Source organism: Salminus brasiliensis, chromosome 8 (genome assembly GCF_030463535.1).
Source record: "Salminus brasiliensis chromosome 8, fSalBra1.hap2, whole genome shotgun sequence".
Classification (NCBI taxonomy): Eukaryota; Metazoa; Chordata; class Actinopteri; order Characiformes; family Bryconidae; genus Salminus; species Salminus brasiliensis.
Genome location: NC_132885.1, coordinates 8,885,487 through 8,902,014, shown reverse-complemented (window position 1 = coordinate 8,902,014; position 16,528 = coordinate 8,885,487). Strand labels below are relative to the sequence as shown.

The 16,528-nt window shown below is 43.5% G+C and overlaps 1 protein-coding gene across 9 annotated transcripts in view; it reads left to right on the top strand.

The window, feature by feature from the left end:
• Positions 1-16,528, top strand: part of LOC140560885 (plakophilin-4-like) — a 155,881-nt gene that overhangs the window by 3,471 nt on the left and 135,882 nt on the right. For 5 of the 9 annotated variants that reach the window (XM_072685522.1, XM_072685521.1, XM_072685519.1 and 2 more), the window contains exon 1: positions 9,265-9,412. The exons of 2 other annotated variants lie outside the window; for them this stretch is intronic. In XM_072685522.1, coding sequence (XP_072541623.1) covers positions 9,376-9,412 — 37 coding nt within the window. In that variant the 5' untranslated portion in view covers positions 9,265-9,375. Of the gene's footprint in view, positions 1-9,263; positions 9,413-16,528 lie in introns of those variants that run through there. 2 more of the 9 variants (XM_072685517.1, XM_072685518.1) reach the window with 1 other exon arrangement.

The window sequence follows — 16,528 nt, the reverse complement described above, 5'->3', positions numbered from 1 at the left end:
AAGGGAGGCAGTGGCAGGAAAGCCATTCTGCTCTTCAGAGTGCAATAAATACACCATCATATGTCAGATTCGAATACTGGCCAATTGTAGATGCCAGTCTGGAGCACTTCAGTGATCTTGCTGCTGCCAAACTGTGGTGAAATTTCATGCTAATAACTGTTAGTTTGACTTTTTGAGACACTAGCATTTGGATTACATACAAAAATGGGCAGGTTTAGTTGGTTTGTTAGAGAACAGCACTGGACTTCCCAAACCCCTTATTTAAATTTACACCATTTGTCTGACTCTCTTATCCAGAATGACTTGCATTTAAATCCTGTTACACAAGTCCGAGAACGTGTATTAGGAGTCTTGCCCAGGGACTCTCATTGGTGTCTTATGATGTGCCTACCTGGTCATGGAATCAAACCCTAGTCTACCACAGGGAAAGCGGTGTTGTTATCCACTATGCTGCACTACTCTGCTACTCTTGAGTTTCAACAAAGGGACATTTGCACCACTACTGGCTTCACTAGATGTTAAAAGACTCCTGATGGGCGTAAACTGAGCAGGTTTGGACAGATTGGATCGCGAAGAAAGGTCAAGGCATTTCGGCAGCTGTCGATCACTTTTCCTGTACACCTTAACTACATATTTGGAAAGTCATTGCTGAATCATGGTTGTGATGTGGAAACACTTGTGTGGATCTGTGGCTGGTTTCAGTTATCATTTGCATGTCACCGTCTTCTGTAATATCAGTGTTGCTGGAGCTAGTCTCACGAAAAACCTGTAGAGCAACATTGGTATCTGCTGTACTTTAGAATAGAGCTGGGTGAAATGGTGAAAATATTACAGCTCTATATTTGAAGACAGTTTCACAATACACTATTTATTGCTATCTTTTGACATGCAGACAAAATGCATTTTCTTAAAGCTTTCCTAAAAATTGCTGTTCACAGTTAATGTTGACGCTCCACTGACAGTAATGGGGAGAAGGGCGTCTCTGTCATTGCGACTCCAGACCAGAACACTGCTACTGCTTTATATAACTTTGGTGGAGCTGCAGAAGACATTTACATTTACGTTTAATATTTAAGGCATTTAACAGACGCTCTCATCCAGAGCGACTTACAAAAGTGCTTTGATTTTTACCCAAGAAAAACCTCAGCTAGTTTAAATAAGCTAATAATTCAAAGATGCCTCTAAGTTTAGACTCTACTAAACACAAGCCAATATGGTGACCACTCTACTATTCACCCAAGTATTCTCAGAAGAGGAGGGTCTTCAGTCTGGGTTTGAAGACAGCGAGCGACTCGGCCGTTCGGACACCCAGGGGAAGCTCGTTCCACCACTTTGGTGCAAGACAGAAAAAAGCCTGGACGCTTGTCTTCCGTGGATTTTGAGGGACGGCGGGTCGAGACGAGCCGTACTTGAAGCTCAAAGACCTCACACCCGAGTCATATCTCAGTAAAATCCTGTACTTTTACTCTATCACCTCGGTCCACGTGCTTCTTAACCTTCTCAGTTACAGTCACAGCTGTCCGTGAGGGGAGCTGTGCCTTGAGTGCAGTGATTTGTATTTACTGCAGTGGAGTAAAGCTGAACTACTCTCCCCAACTGTAGGGGGGGGGGAGCTGCGGAGCCAAAAACAACAGTTCTCTTATCATAGTGCTTTAAACAAACAATATAGTATGTCTCAGCTCCAATTTCATGCATTAAGCAAAATTTGGGAGTACTCACTGCAGGCTGTGGCTCAGTTTGCCCCGCTCTTTCATAACTCTACGGAAGCCCTGTTTCCAAGTATGTGGGAATGTTGAGTGCAGTGCGGTGAGATTGCAGCGGTGCAGTCAAGTATTCCTGCTTTCCAGCACACCTGGTTCAACTCGTGTAGGACCCGATAAGGAGCTGATGTGTGGAATTGGAGCGTGCTGGAGTAGCAAAAGCATGAAGCTGTGCACCGCCGTGTTCCTCTGGAATGGACTGGGAGTAACCCTGCATTAAACCGCTACAACCGCACAGCCTTGCTTTGACAGAATGCTTTTTTTTTCTCCAGTTCCTTTCTCATTCCAAGAACGTAGCATGGCTGTGTGCATGGCTTTTGGCTACAGTGCTGATTCGGTGGCCTAATCTTTCCATTCTGGATGGAATTGAAGCTAGGTGGGAGGAAGAGTTCTCTCATGTGTGCCGTTTAGGCCGTATTCCACATGCTGCTGTCAGAAAGGAAGGAAATCCCCGCTGCTGGCAGATTTGCAGAAGATTAGGTCTCTCTTCTGCATTTTTAAACAAAAGCTCTGCTTTAAAAATGGGTTCTTCAGTGTTTTTAAGCAAATAAATGGTTGTATTTTGGACCATGACAAGTAAAGGAACCACTTAAATGCTGAAATTGCTGAGCAGATGGTTCTTTTTTTTTTATATGTACCTTTCTGTTTATGCTTCAGTAGCCTTTACAAGGCAGACGGTTGTTGTGGTCAGTTATTAGGCTATAAAAATACATTCTCTGTTGCATCTATTAGTAGTAGTATTATTAGTGTTGGTATTACTGCACAGTTCTTCAAAGAGCCTCTTGGAAAAAGTCCTATACAGCACATAAATTGGTTCTTGTATTTCTACAGCATGGACTCCACAAGACCTCTGAAGGCGTCCTGTGGTATCTGGCAACAAGACGTAAGCAGCAGATCCTTTAAGTCCTGTAAGTTGTGAGGTGAGGCCTCCATGGATCACATCAATGAGCCTTAGGTGCCCATGACCCTGTCACAGATTCGCCGGTTGTCCATCCTTTGAGCACTTTTGGTTGGTACTGACTACTGCATTTCGAGAACACCCCACGAGGCCTGCCTGATGTTTTGGAGAGTCATCTTCTGACCGGGTCTGTGGCTTAGAACCTTGAATGCTTGCTGGAAAAATGGTCAAGAACTGGCTGTTCACTGGCTGCCAAATATGTCCACCCCACCTCTTGACAGGTGGCACTGTAACACCTTTCTGTTGCTGTGGTATAAATGCTATGGCTAATTGGTGTATATCAGAGCATCTAAAAGTAGGCTATGAAGCTCAAGCTAACAACATCTCATGGGTGATGAGTTTAGGATAGCCTATATTGACAGATATATTGGGACACCTGCACATTCAGTGTTTCTTCCAGTATCAAGAATTTATTCAGAATCAAGTAGGGCTTTCTACTTGATTTTGGAGCGTTGCTGTCAGGATTTGATTGCATTCAGCAACAGAGGGATATGTTCCCAACCAGAAGTTTTGGATAGTGTACAATCATTCCTGAGAACATGGTTAAACTGCTCCACAGCTCAATGCTAGGGGGCTTTATACACCTCTAGCCCACACCTGGTATTAGGCACGGTCCCAATAGATTCACATTCATAGGAGAGTCCTATTCTATGGGCCGTACTACTCTACAGGGGCTAGAGAAGCCAGAGAGTGCCAGTGCATGTGCATTTGCACATCTGTGTCAGCAATGGGTGTTACTTAAAGTAGCTGAATGCATTCATTAGCAGGGGTGGCATTGCAGTGTCCACAAACATTTGGACATAGTGTAGGTTTGTTGCAGGTGTTTTTCCTCTGATATCTGATTCAGCAGTTGCAGGTGATATCAGCTGGATCCCCATTGATAGCAATATGCCATCTCTGCTGGGTCTGTGTCTGAGGGCAGGTGGGTTATTCTTGAGGACCAACCTTTACTCCTCTTGTACAAAAGCACTGCAGTCTTCAGATTACTGCAGAGTTTGGACAGTGCAGATAAGCTGAGGTGAAATTGTGTGTTTATCTCAAAAATGAGCTCCGAAGTTGTCATGCGCTCATGCTGACTGTGTGGTTTTACCGAAACCCACCCTTGTAGCTTTTTTTTTTTGCCTTTCTTGTTTTGTCTCTGTCCGAGAACTGCGCGGCGGCCTGCCGGACCACGTTAAACAAATTCCTTGTTAATGCTGATTCACCATTCAGCTTTCAGCATCTGGCAGGTGGCCACGTTTCACTGTGCGAGCTGATCCAGTCATCTTGGCGAACGTCCAGTCCTAGAGAACCCGCAGGAAGCCATTGACCGCGCTACCTTTTGGATGGAGCCCTGAAACGTGATCTTGCTCCTTTCTGCTTATTTATGTCTGGGGCCGTATTTTTAGCCTCCTCTGTGTTTATTATCGTAGTAAACAGACTTAAGTCGTCATGAATGGCACTGCAGTACATCCCGGCACGTCTGGCCGTAAATCAAAGCTTGTGGAGGCTCTGCGTGCAGTTTTGTGGGGTGCAGATGGGCCTCGCCTTGTGCTCTGTATGCCGTCTACACGCTGGTCTTATATAAGGCTGCCTGTAGGAGATTTGGTGTCATCAGTCTTTGTCGCTTATAGACAGCTGAGGTCATGCCTGTGCCACAAATCATCTCCCAGAGCAGCAGCAGCAGCAGCAGCAGCAGTAGTGGAAGACGTGGCGTGTATTTATGTTCCCGTCCTCGCGCTGTGAGCAGATCCAGTCATGGATTGATACTTGGTTTGATGTACTGAGGGTTGAATTGGCTCTAATGGCTTTTAAACCTTTCTACCGTTCCACAGGAAGGTCGGCCGTGGACCACAGATGGTTCTCTCAGGCTCCCTCGTGATGCACATTACCTCAGTGCTCCTCCCCACAGCTGACTGGAACTTGTGTTTGTAGGAATTCGGCTAATCGGGCAAATTGAAATTTCTCATGACGGGCCGAGACCGGGAGCGGCCGGCGCAGCGAAATATTCCAGACACAAAAACTTCTTTGTAGGATTGTTGTTTTACGACGGAGCGCTCTTATCCAATTTCTGCGACGGTGAGGGCTTGTTCAGCACATTCAGGAGCGCAGGCACGCAAACGGAGTGAATAGGAGCTTTGGATTAACACCAACGTCAGATTTCAATGCATAATGTATGGTGAATTGTAATGAATTGTATTTCTGAAGTGCGCTGCTCTCCCCTCGCCAGATTTCTCTCTCACCACTGAAAACAAATAAATACTCTGCCTTTTGTCTTTGTGCCACTATTGTCAGCGGGATATTATTCTGCCCCAAAGAATACACTCCTTTAAAAAGCACAAACACTGTTATTCAAGATGGGATTTGAGTCGGGAAGTGTGTGTGTGTGTGTGTGTGTGTGTGTGTGTGTGTGTGTGTGTGTGTGTGTGTGTGTGTGTGTGTGTGTGTGTGTGTGTGTGTGTGTGTGTGTGTGTGTGTGTGTGTGTGTGTGTGTGTGTGCTCGTCTCTTTTGTTATCTCAGATTGGTGTGAATGTTCCGCCGCCGCTCTGAGGCCAGCTTATAACTAACATGAACTGACATCAGTAGAATAGTTCCTAGCCTCTTCCTACCCAACACCCCCCCCCCACCACACACACACACCTTCCCCCCGGTGGGTTCTTCTGCCTCCTGTCCCTAAAGCCTTTTCTGCCCTAGCAGTAACTCTGCCACCTTTCTCGACCACTTTACAAAGAACACAACACTCATCTTCAGTACAGTCTTCCCTGGTCTTTCTTTTATTTATTTATTTATTTATTTATTTATTTAAAGCTGTAAGGTTTGGTAAACAGAATAGCAGATTAAATTTACACCGCCTTTCCCTCTCACTACAAAAACTAGTCAACATTAAGTGTGCATGATAACCATTTTGATATTGTCCCAGAAATAATTGTGATAAACGATGTGCTTGTCAAGTTAAGACCGCTTTATGCCACGGATATATTAATAACATAATAACATCATAAATCAATTACACCCTTTCAAAAAACAGTACACTTTTAATTATGCCAAAGGTTTGCACATTTATTTATTTATGTATTTATTTTGCAGTTTATACTGCTTGACAAAAGCATAATTTATAAATGCAGGTTTATTGATTTTAGCAAATCAGACTGATTGTCAAAAGCGTCACAGAAGATGAGGATCTGAAAAGTAGGCTATGAAGCTCAAGCTGCACGACACTCCACTACCCCACAGGACGAAAAACCTGGCTAACATCACATGGATGATGGGTTCAGTCATCATACCCTATATGGACACCCTGTGTTGAGACACCAGCACGCTAAATTGTTTTCAAAAGCAGAATTCTTTATAAAATTTTTTATTTTTGTGTTATTTTGTAGTTTATATATATTTTTAAATGTGGAATTTGATTGATTTTTTTTTTTAGCAATTTATACTGCTTGTCAAAAGTTTGTAGCATATTTTTAAATGCATGATTTATTTATTTATCATGCATTTAAAAATATGCTGCAAACTTTTGACAAGCAGTATGAATTGCTAAATAAAATAAATAAATGAATAATTTTATACTGATTGTCAAGTTTGTAGCTTATTTATGAATGCAGGACATTTATTTATTTCTATATTCGTACTGCTTGTCAAAAGTTTGCAGCATATTTTTATAGGCTCGAGTAACGCATTTTCACCTGTGGCAGTTCTGCCTCCGACAGAGAGCAGGCGAGGGAACAGCTGAACAGAGAACAAAAGGGCTAAAACATAGGTGTCCTTCATTCTGTATACATACATGCAAGTAAACACAATGGCCAATGTTGAGGTCAACAAAAATGACTGTTGCTTAGTGAGACCAGTTCCCCTGAAATGGACGCAAAATGCAGCCATGGTTGGAAAGACTGCAGTTAGAAAATTGACATCTGTTTACAAATATAAGCTCAGGTAAAACGGCTCTTATTAAACTCCAAATAGGCAATAAAAAGGGGGGAAAGCATCAACATGACTGTGACTAGACCATAAAGCACCCACTATGCTATGTGACTGTTTGTGATTAGGTGATTTATACACCCTGTTGCGCCAATATACACTTGATTAAGTAAGTGCCTGCCACTTACAGAGAGACGCTCTCTGTCTGCAGTCAACACTTGTTTAATGTTCAAAACTTTCTTCTAGTTTCTTGAATAGAGTGATCCAATACTCAGCATCTGTATCGATCTGATACTGGCCAAAATCACTGGATCTGACTGCTTGGTTTAGTAGAGGGGGAAAGATGGTATCGGCGGACGCTCAAAGCTGCAGTATTGATATTGGACGTGAAAAAGTGGTATCGTACGACCTCTAATCCTGACCTTTAATATTTGAGACTCTTTCAAAGCAGAGCAGTGGTGTACCCCTAGCAGACATGCACAAAAGCTGGACAGATAACTCACTGCCATTAATATAAGGACACCAGGTGCTGTTAATTGTTGCTATATAAAAATCTATTTAGTCAAGACACCACTGAATCGAGCCAAATAATTCCAAACCTACTTGCTTTAGTCTATACTGGGTAGGGCTGTGTTTTGGCAAGAACTTTGCATATTGGTGATGTGCTTCGTTTCACAGTTCAGGGGTTATTATTTAACATATTGTAATAATGTATTTTTTTTTATCATATTAAGAAAATACCCCTCATCTGAGGAAAAAGAGTTTTATCCAATCAAAACAGTTGGATCTAAAGACTGAGAATACGATATTGCAAAATATAATATTGTAATACTTCACTATATCAATATTCTCCTACAAACCTGCTGTTTGAATCATTTCTGGCTTTTTTTTTTACTAGTTTTAGCAGATCTACTGCAAATGTAGGAGATCTGCTCTAACCATTAGTTATTAATCATCAGTTGAAGACGTTTCAGCAAATTGTTGAATGAAAATGCCACTTCCTGCCCTCACTTTATTAACATCTCTATTTTCTCCCTTTTTCCATTGAGCCTTTGCTATTTTCCTCTCCACACGTTGGAAGAACGGTCTGTGGGGCAATAAGCTGTTCCTTGAGGGAAACCACAAGTAATAGAGTGCAGGAATTCCTCATGGGGAATGCAGTATATTCCCCTTTTATCACTCGGTGGGTTTTCTTGGAAGTGAGCTGAAGGTGGTGCAATAAAAACATACTTCTAGTTATGAAATCTGTTGCAGAGAAGATGGGTCTTGGGGCCAAGAGCGCTTCTTCCGCTCTAGTCGTAAAGCAGAGTTTCAGTGGCGTGGTCACAGTCTGAAATGAGGCTTTTGCATGTTTTTCAACTCTGAACTTGTTCAAAACTGTTTACCTGAAATACACTGATGCTGCTGGAACTGCTGAGAAGAATATGTCCTCCTTAATGGTCATCTCCATGCCTGGAGATCTGCCAGTTCATCTTCTATTCTCCTGACTATTCACAGTAACAAATATTCACCAGGGGGCGAAAAGGTTTGCCACTATAGTACTATTTATTATTATCTTCTTTCCTTCACCTCCCAGGTTTCTGGATACCATTGCCATGCTGAGTGGTGGGTGGGGTTAGAGGAGAGGGTCGAGCCATCCTACTCAGTTATGATCTCCGAGACGTCCGGCTCACGGATGGCTGTGGCACCACAGGGGGTCGAGCCTGTGGTCTCCTCATGAAGGAGTACCACTTGTGCCACTTCAGGAGCCATCGTTAATACTGAGATCAATATAATTCTGATCTCATTGTGCATCCCTTGGCATCCCTTTTAATAAAAATTATTGTTATTATTATGAAAACGACCATATTTTAGTTTCAAATGATTATTTAATCTCCCTAATATCCCTAGTTTCTTTTTCCAATGACTGATTTTGGACTGTTTGCTCAGTTAATCCTCAAAGGAACAAGTGGATTACTGGATTACTGACAGAATCAGCTGTGACGGCCTTAAGTGCCGCGCATTAATAAGTTATTGGCAACCGTTGATGGGTTCAAAACACAGCTTTTGAACTTTTAGGCTTTAGTTTTGCATGTGCTGAAGATGCATGTGCTGTGGGTTCCACTTTCAAGCATCCTTATGTTCCTGTGCAGTTATTACTAATTCAAAGGGATTGTCAGACGTGTGTGTGTGTGTGTTGGCTCACGTAAGCCCACGAGTGTGCTGTGGCATTTGGAATTATTGAGGCATTATTTATGAGCAAGGCCGCTCGCTGGTCGCACTCCACGTAGATTCTGTGGCTGGCTCCTGGACGGCAGGATGTAGCTGGGAGCACAAAACCGTGTCAGCGCTTTGGGAGATTAGACTCACAAAAGAGTTTTGTCCTGCAGCCGGACCGCCATAGAGACATCCCGCAGGCCGGGTGAAGCGCAGGGCGCTGTTACAGCTTGACTGCTGCCGAGAACAGCGGTAGATGTTCAGGGAGAAAAAAAGGACTTTATTATAGAGCGTGAATAACTTCAGACCGCCGCTACAGGCCTTGGCTTCTTCTGCCAGCAGAGTCTTAGGTGGTATGCATGGCAACTTGGTAAATATTTCAGCTGGGTTGGCTCGCCGCTGTCTGAGGCCGCTCTCTGCTTACGGAGCTGAAGTGGAAAAGGGCCGCAGGGGACAGCGATGTCTTGCTGCTGTGCTCCTACGGTAATGACAAATCCACTGGAGAGTTCTGCTGCAGTTGAAGAGCGCTGGACTGTCTTCCCGACATGCTTTGACACGGCGTGATGAGTGGACGGTTTTTATGCATGATGTCATATGCCCGTAAGTATCCGATTTTCAGCTGCGGTTGCCAAGACTGTCGTCCAGACGACTGCAACAGTGGGAAATTGACAGGGGATGAGTGACTAGGAGGAAATTACTACTTTTTTTTTTCCCTTTTTCTTTGCTCTATGCCTTGATCTCGATGCGCTTACTGTGATAAAGCCTTGTGGAGTGCGGAGGAAAACCTGGGAACAGTCTGAAATGTTGTAGCTCTGTACAGCTGCCAGGTTGAGCTAGGTTGATGCTCACGGATATCTGCTCCATGTCTCTTAATTCCACCACGAAATTCTGCAACGCATGAGGGTCGGTTTCACTCCGACTCTCAAAGGACATGCATGGATTCCCGTGGTGTCTCCTTACGCTACAAAGTCAGCGGGCCTAAAAAACCCACAAATTCAGATGTGCTGGTATCCCCAACCCCCAACCGCCGCTGTCAGATTGCTTTGTATCTTTTGTGAATGTCCATGGACTCTGCATGAACTTTAACATTAACTGTTGGCTAATTGCTGCTGCCTTGCATTCTTCTCTTTCTTCGCCTCCGACTTCCTCTTCAAACGTAATCGCCTCTGTTTATTATTGTTCTGATCTTCAGCTTTAATGAAACATGGCCTGCGTTTTTGGAGAAACGATCCGTGCCTTTGGACGCCTTCCATTCCAAACTAAAAGGGAGAAGGGGGGAAAAAAAGGAGTGGAAAAAAAGAGGACTATGTACTGCTACCCAACTGCAGAGCAAGTCCTTGAATAACCTATAATTTGCTGACATTTAGCAGAGTGTAAACTCAGCAATAGCTGTCATGCTAACAGTAATCCATAACGTGAGGGCGTACCCTGTTTTAACCCCTCACTCCTTTCACAAGAGCGTTACTGCTGGGGCTTTGCTCCTCAACGTCTCTCTCTCATTTTATTTTATATATATATATATATATATATATATATATATATATATATATATATATATATATATATATATATATATATATATATATATATATATATATATATATATACACACACACATATATACACACTTAAGATTGTCTGAGCAATCTCTCCTCCCTAAAACATTGTCTTGTGCTGTGGGATATCTTTTGAAACGCTAGTTGGCCAAATTTTGTCTTGATAAAGTTCACGTTTAAAGGTAGTTAGTCCTGACAAGATAGCTCAAGCCTCCTTTCTGTAATTCTTTCTTCTTTTCTTTGCCTTTGGGGTTTTGTAGCCAGTTAGCCAATGTTCGCATACTTCCAGAATGATCTACTCTTGGTGTTGCTCCATCTTTTTAAGGCGTGCCCGTGTAGGTCAGTGGTTCTGGCTTGTTCTTTTCTCCGCTGCCATCATCTCCAGTGGTTTTGTCATTCTGTTTGAACTTTACTTCATACGATGTGGGCGTCACGACATGTCCATCATCCTGGTCTTTCTTGGCTATCTTCATAGCGGGAGGAAAGTGAGACAGGAGGTGCCGGGGCAGCTGTGTGCTTTGACTAGGAAATCAAACGCACCACAGAGGAAATGATGCGAGTGCATGGAGGACCAGCACTGATGAGATTCATCCTGCAGGATGAGATAAAAATCTCTTCACACTCACACACACACACACACACACACACACACACACACACACACACACACACACACACGCACATACTGAATAGCTTGCTCTACCACTTTTTTTTTTTTTTTTCTTTCTAAAATTTTATTCATATACACTATGTGGACAAAAGTATTGGGACACCTGCTCATTCATTGTGTATTCCAAAATCAAGGATATGAAAAAAGGGTTTATCCTGCTTTAGTTGGAGTAACTGTTTCTGCTATCCAGGTAAGAAGGCTTTCTACTTGATTTTGGAGGAGCATTGCAGTGAGGATTTGGTTGCATTCAGCAGCAAGAGTATTAGTAAGGTCAGGATGTTGGATGATCACTACCCCACCTCATCATCCCCAACCCATCCCAAAAGTATTGGATGGAGCACCGTCTCATCTTTTCGGAGGAGACCTTTCCACTGCTCCACAGCTCAGTGCTTGAGGGGAGGGCATTATTCTTATAGGAGGCAGCAAAAAAAAAAATAGACCCAGTGTGTGACTGTTCTTGCTGCTTGCCACGCGACCCACATAAAAGACTACATTGATTAAGTCAGCAGCTTACTCCATAATTCTAACTCTGGACATCTCCACGGTTCCTCCATGTGTTCCTTAACTTTCAGACTCTGTTTACACCTGGTCACTTCATGCCACTAGTTTCTGGATTGTATCTCGATCAGATTTTAGCCGCATGCATTCACACTGCGTAGTCGAATGCTTCTCCGGTTCTGATTGCTGTGTGGGCCTGAATATGCAAATCAGCTCGTTGTCTGAGAATTAGAACTGGTGTTTGGGTTGTACTGGGAGGGGTTTTGGTTGTAAAATGAGGATCTTGGAGTGGCGGGTGTGTTTACACTGCTATAACATGTGGCTTTAATGTGTCTTGGGTGTGTTCACACTAGTTTTTGTGGCTCGGCCTTATCCAGACATAATCCTGATACTCAAGACGCGTAAAGTGAGCAGGTGTAAACAGGGTCTTGCTGAAAACTGCATAAAGACTTGGCTATCAGTCTTTGTTTACCATGTAGGAGTCATGTAGGTCCAGTGTTATGCTAAAAAGTCACGTTCTCCATTGGCTCTGCCAGGCAGCCTTTTACAGCAGAGCTTCCAGCTGCTCCTGAACGGCTCTCTTGACACACAGGGGTTCTGTGAGGTCGCCCTCTAAATGCAGCTGTGAGCCTCGGGGACCCGATAAACATGCATGTGACCTTTTGTTTACTGACCCCAGCTTTAGCATTGTGCTAAGAGAGCTACAGATAGTGCAGAGGTTTGGACAGCTGCCATTTTCATCAGAAACTAATTTCCTTCTTTCTTTCTTTTTTTTTTTTCTTTTTTTTTTCGTTTTTCCCCTCCCTCCCCACTCGACTTCTCGCGACTCGGTCCGCTGGCGAAGAGAACGCCGCAGTTTGTTTACGTTTCATTTATTTTCATGAGTCCCTTGAAGGTGTGCTTCAGCAAAAGGCTAATCTGTTTATCTAGCTCGAGTAGACCGGGTATCAAACGCCTACACCTCGCTCTCTCTTACATGATTGAATCTGCTTTTACTTGTTAATCACTGCGGCTGGATAAGACTGGCATTGGGCTTTCGGGACAGGAACAGCGTTGGTCCCAGCGAGTGCATGAAGGCCACCTGCCTTGGAGCCCTGCTTGACCCGTGAAAGCGTATATAGAGGTACTGGCACTAGGCTGTCACTTTAAAGAAATGAATGGAGAGTGTACTGGTATGGACTAAGACATTTCATTAAATACATTTATTGAGTATTTTAAGTTGTTTATATATATATTTTTTTATAATTAGAAGTGTTATTAATTGGGGAGTAAAATGTTCAGATGCATTTTCCAGGCCTGTTTACCACCCTGTTATTTGCCTCAAAAATGAAAATGCTGTTATTTTATGGAGGACTTTTTTATGATAAGCTTTGCCTTTATTGGCTGGTGGCTGGTCCAACAAAAGAATTTGAGAATGATGTAATTATTTCAATTCCAATTATTTCAGGAAAAGCCGAGTTCACAAGGCCTGATTTAGGTGAAGGTGAAGAGCTGCTCTCCAGTATCAACAACACCATATTCTTCAGATGCTGAAGTCACATTTTTTCGGTGTTGCCAGCTTGGACAAGAGCTTAAGCTAGTGGGATGGGTTTATGTCAAATTTGGGGGCGTACATATAGTGTCAAGAATCCAAAAACGTAATTGGGCAAATTTAATTCGGACATCTGACATGGGCCAACATGCAGACTAGTGCTTTTTTTTTTTTTTTTTTTTTTTTTTTTTTTTATTATTATTATTTTTTTTTATAACAGAGTTATTTTATTTTTCATTTTATTTTTGAGGAGTTAGAACAGACCAAAACATCCCCAATAGTGCCACACATTAAAAATGCTATTAGTTTTTTTAATTAAACGTTTCACTCACTGCCCTAAATCTAATTAACCAGGCCTAATTATGCTCTCTTTGTAATGAAACATGCAGTTGGGCAGTGGTCTTTTAAAGAAACAGTTCAGCAAAAAAAAGACGAATCGAATGTACGTGTGATTCAGTCGCTCAGACAAATGTTTGTGGACACCCCTCCTAATGACTGCATTCAGCTACTTTTAAGTTGCACCCATTGCTGACATAGATGTGCAAATGCACGCACACGCACAAAGCTCGTCTAGTCCCTGTAGGGACGTCCTGCCAATACAACCGGATTCTTTGAGCAGATGAATAAGAACCTGTTGGCATCCATATGTGAAGGAGATGATGCTGTGTTGAACATCTGAAGCTTTGCACGCTTGACATGCGAGATGTTTGGCTGGACGGAGCTGAAACCTGCCTCTGAAGCTCTCTAGATGGTCGAGTGTCCGATGCTTCACCTCTTAGTTCCTGTGGAAATTCGACTATTTGTCTTCTTTGCTTGCCTTAGGTGGACAGAAGATTAGCAAGTGTGGGTGTGTACTATCTCCGGCATGTGTGTGTGTGTGTTGGATGCCATAGAAACTGAGCCAAAATCATGGAACGTTGTTCTCAGCTCCTCTTGTGCTTGAGAGTGCTGGTCAGGTAGTGTAGTGCATGGCTCTGGGAAATGGATGTGTTGTGCTGATTTTATTTGAAGTGCTAATAAGGTGTGTGTGTGTGTGTGTGTGTGTGTGCAGAGCTATGTACTGAGCATTTGATTTGCTTTCTTTCTTTTCTTTTTTTTCTTGAGAAATGCACCTGAGCTGCGAAGTCCACTGTTAAAATCCTCTTTTCCCCGCAATTATCTCAAAGAGCCGGACTCATCGGCATGGAAGACGGCATGTTGCAGCCTGACCTCGAACTCGCACTCTAAAGCAGGGAGTATTTAATAGGCACGGTTACTGCAAATCACCCAGCACAAGGGAACTGCTGCTGTGCTCTCGCTCTGCTTTTTGCTTTCTTAACATTTTACATTGGATGAGTCGTATGAATCGCAGCCCGGTTTTCACTTCCTGTTTGTTTCAGAGGCTTTTTGCCTGCAGCCGTATCTTCTTCAGTGAGTGAAATTATTTCCCAACTGAGTTCATCCTAGGTGGTTTACTTGGTTAGTGAAGAGCATTTCACTTTGTGACCCTGAACAACCTCCCTGTGTTGCTTTAGCTGTATGTTGGGCCTTTGTCCTGCTGGAAGTCGAAGCTGAGTTTTGAGGTTTGGCTGGATCGGTGCTGTGAAGGAGCGACGAGGTTTGGCTGGATCGGTGCTGTAATCTAGGCAGCAAGTGAACAGTCAGCTCTTAAAGGTTATGTGTCAAAAGCAGTAAAATGGTCAAGCATAAGGATCTAAGCCACTTTGCTAAGAACCAAACTGTGATGGCTAGACGACTGGGTCAGATCATCTCAGAACATCAGGCAGGCCTTGTGGGTTTTTGTCTGATGTGTAGTGGTCAGTACCTCTAAGAACATCCAGGGAACTGGTGACCGGGTCTTGGGCACCTAACTTCACAATGTACAGGACTTTTGCTGCTTACTACTTGGAGCCAGATACCACAGGACCCCTTCAGAGGTTTTCTGGAGTCCATGCCTTGAATGGTAAGTTCTGTTTTGGTGGCACATTGTTGGCATATTGTTATGGCTAATTATTGGATGTACTACATATCAGTCAGTTGATGTCAATCAGGTTCAGTTTCTTTCTGTATGAGTAGACTAGGGAGATTGATCAAGTCCTGACAGATGAGCCTCAGTTTTCTAGCTGACCTCCTTTTTTTGCTGGAAGGACCCGGCAGGCTTTGTGAGGTCGCCAGGAGTTTGATATCATTCAGATACACTCGTCATTTCCCTCATAAGGTCTCTAACCCTCTTCAGTGCTGTTAAAGAGGCCGGCCACTGTGTAGCATTACCTCAGCAGAACGTTCCTACCGGTTTAAACCAGTGCTTTTAAAGTTCACAGTGTTCATTTGAACATTTCAGTGGATTAACATCAGAGAACGAGAGCGAGCGAGTGAGCGAGGAGCAGAACAGCAGTGTCATTATAATAGTCTGTTTTTGTTCCTCCTTCACACCCAGTGGCTTCTAGCTGAATGAACTGTTAAGCATGAGCCTTTTGGAGGTCATCTGCATTCTGTGCCTCATGCTGCCTTCTAAAGAGTCAGCTGCTTCATGGAGAAAATGCTCAAAATGGACACATTCCCTTACTAAAAGCACTTTGAGCCTCTTTGCACTCCACGCTTCAGCTTTTATTAACAGCCTGCTTAACAAAGAGAGCCACGTTTGATTTTTTTTCACCCGTCTTTGATTGGTACAAACGAGACTTTACTGAGAGCCCACAGAGATGGTTATTTCAGACATTTCTCTCATCAGTTGAGGAGGTGGAGGGCAATGAAAACACTGACTGCTGTGAGGTCCACCTGTTCTCTCTGTTCTCTCTGTTTCCCCCTCTCTCTCTCTCGGTCTCTACTTCTCTGGCTCTTCCTTTCAGGCTCTTCTCAGCCAGTGTTTCTCTATAGAGGTTGATTGAGTCTCTGCACTGGTCTTGGAACAGCGGTTCTTCTTCCCTGAAGGCTGAGGTGTCACTGCGGCTCGTTTGTGTTGTCCATCTCATGGCCCTGTCACTCAGGGACTCTGGGACAGCACCTACAGCTTAGCCTTATCCGTCCACTTGTGGCTTAAGCCTGTGTTCACATAACAGGCTTTATTGCTCAGTTAGAATCCTTGTAGGTAATCCAGTGTTTTTGCCTTGACTGTTCACGTTAATAAGTGATGAATCTGTCATTAGCAAGAACACACCCCTGCCATTAAAGTTAACCAGTGCCGACTGGGCCACAGCTGTAGATGCTAGACTCTCTGGAGCAGATAGACTTGAGCCTTTCTGCACCGATACTGCACTGCACTTTGCATTTTGATGTGTGTTTTAACTCCAGTGTGGTTTGTTGGAGAGAAGAAATGCTAAAAGCCGGTGGCTAGTGCTAATTTTTAACGTAGCGCTGACACCCGTAGAATTCCTCGACTTTTGCTTTATTGGGTGCCGCGTTTGAGCTCCTCGTCTGCGGACACTGAGCTGCTCTCCAGTACCAACAACACCATGTTTTCCCAAAGTTCACAGGCTTTTACT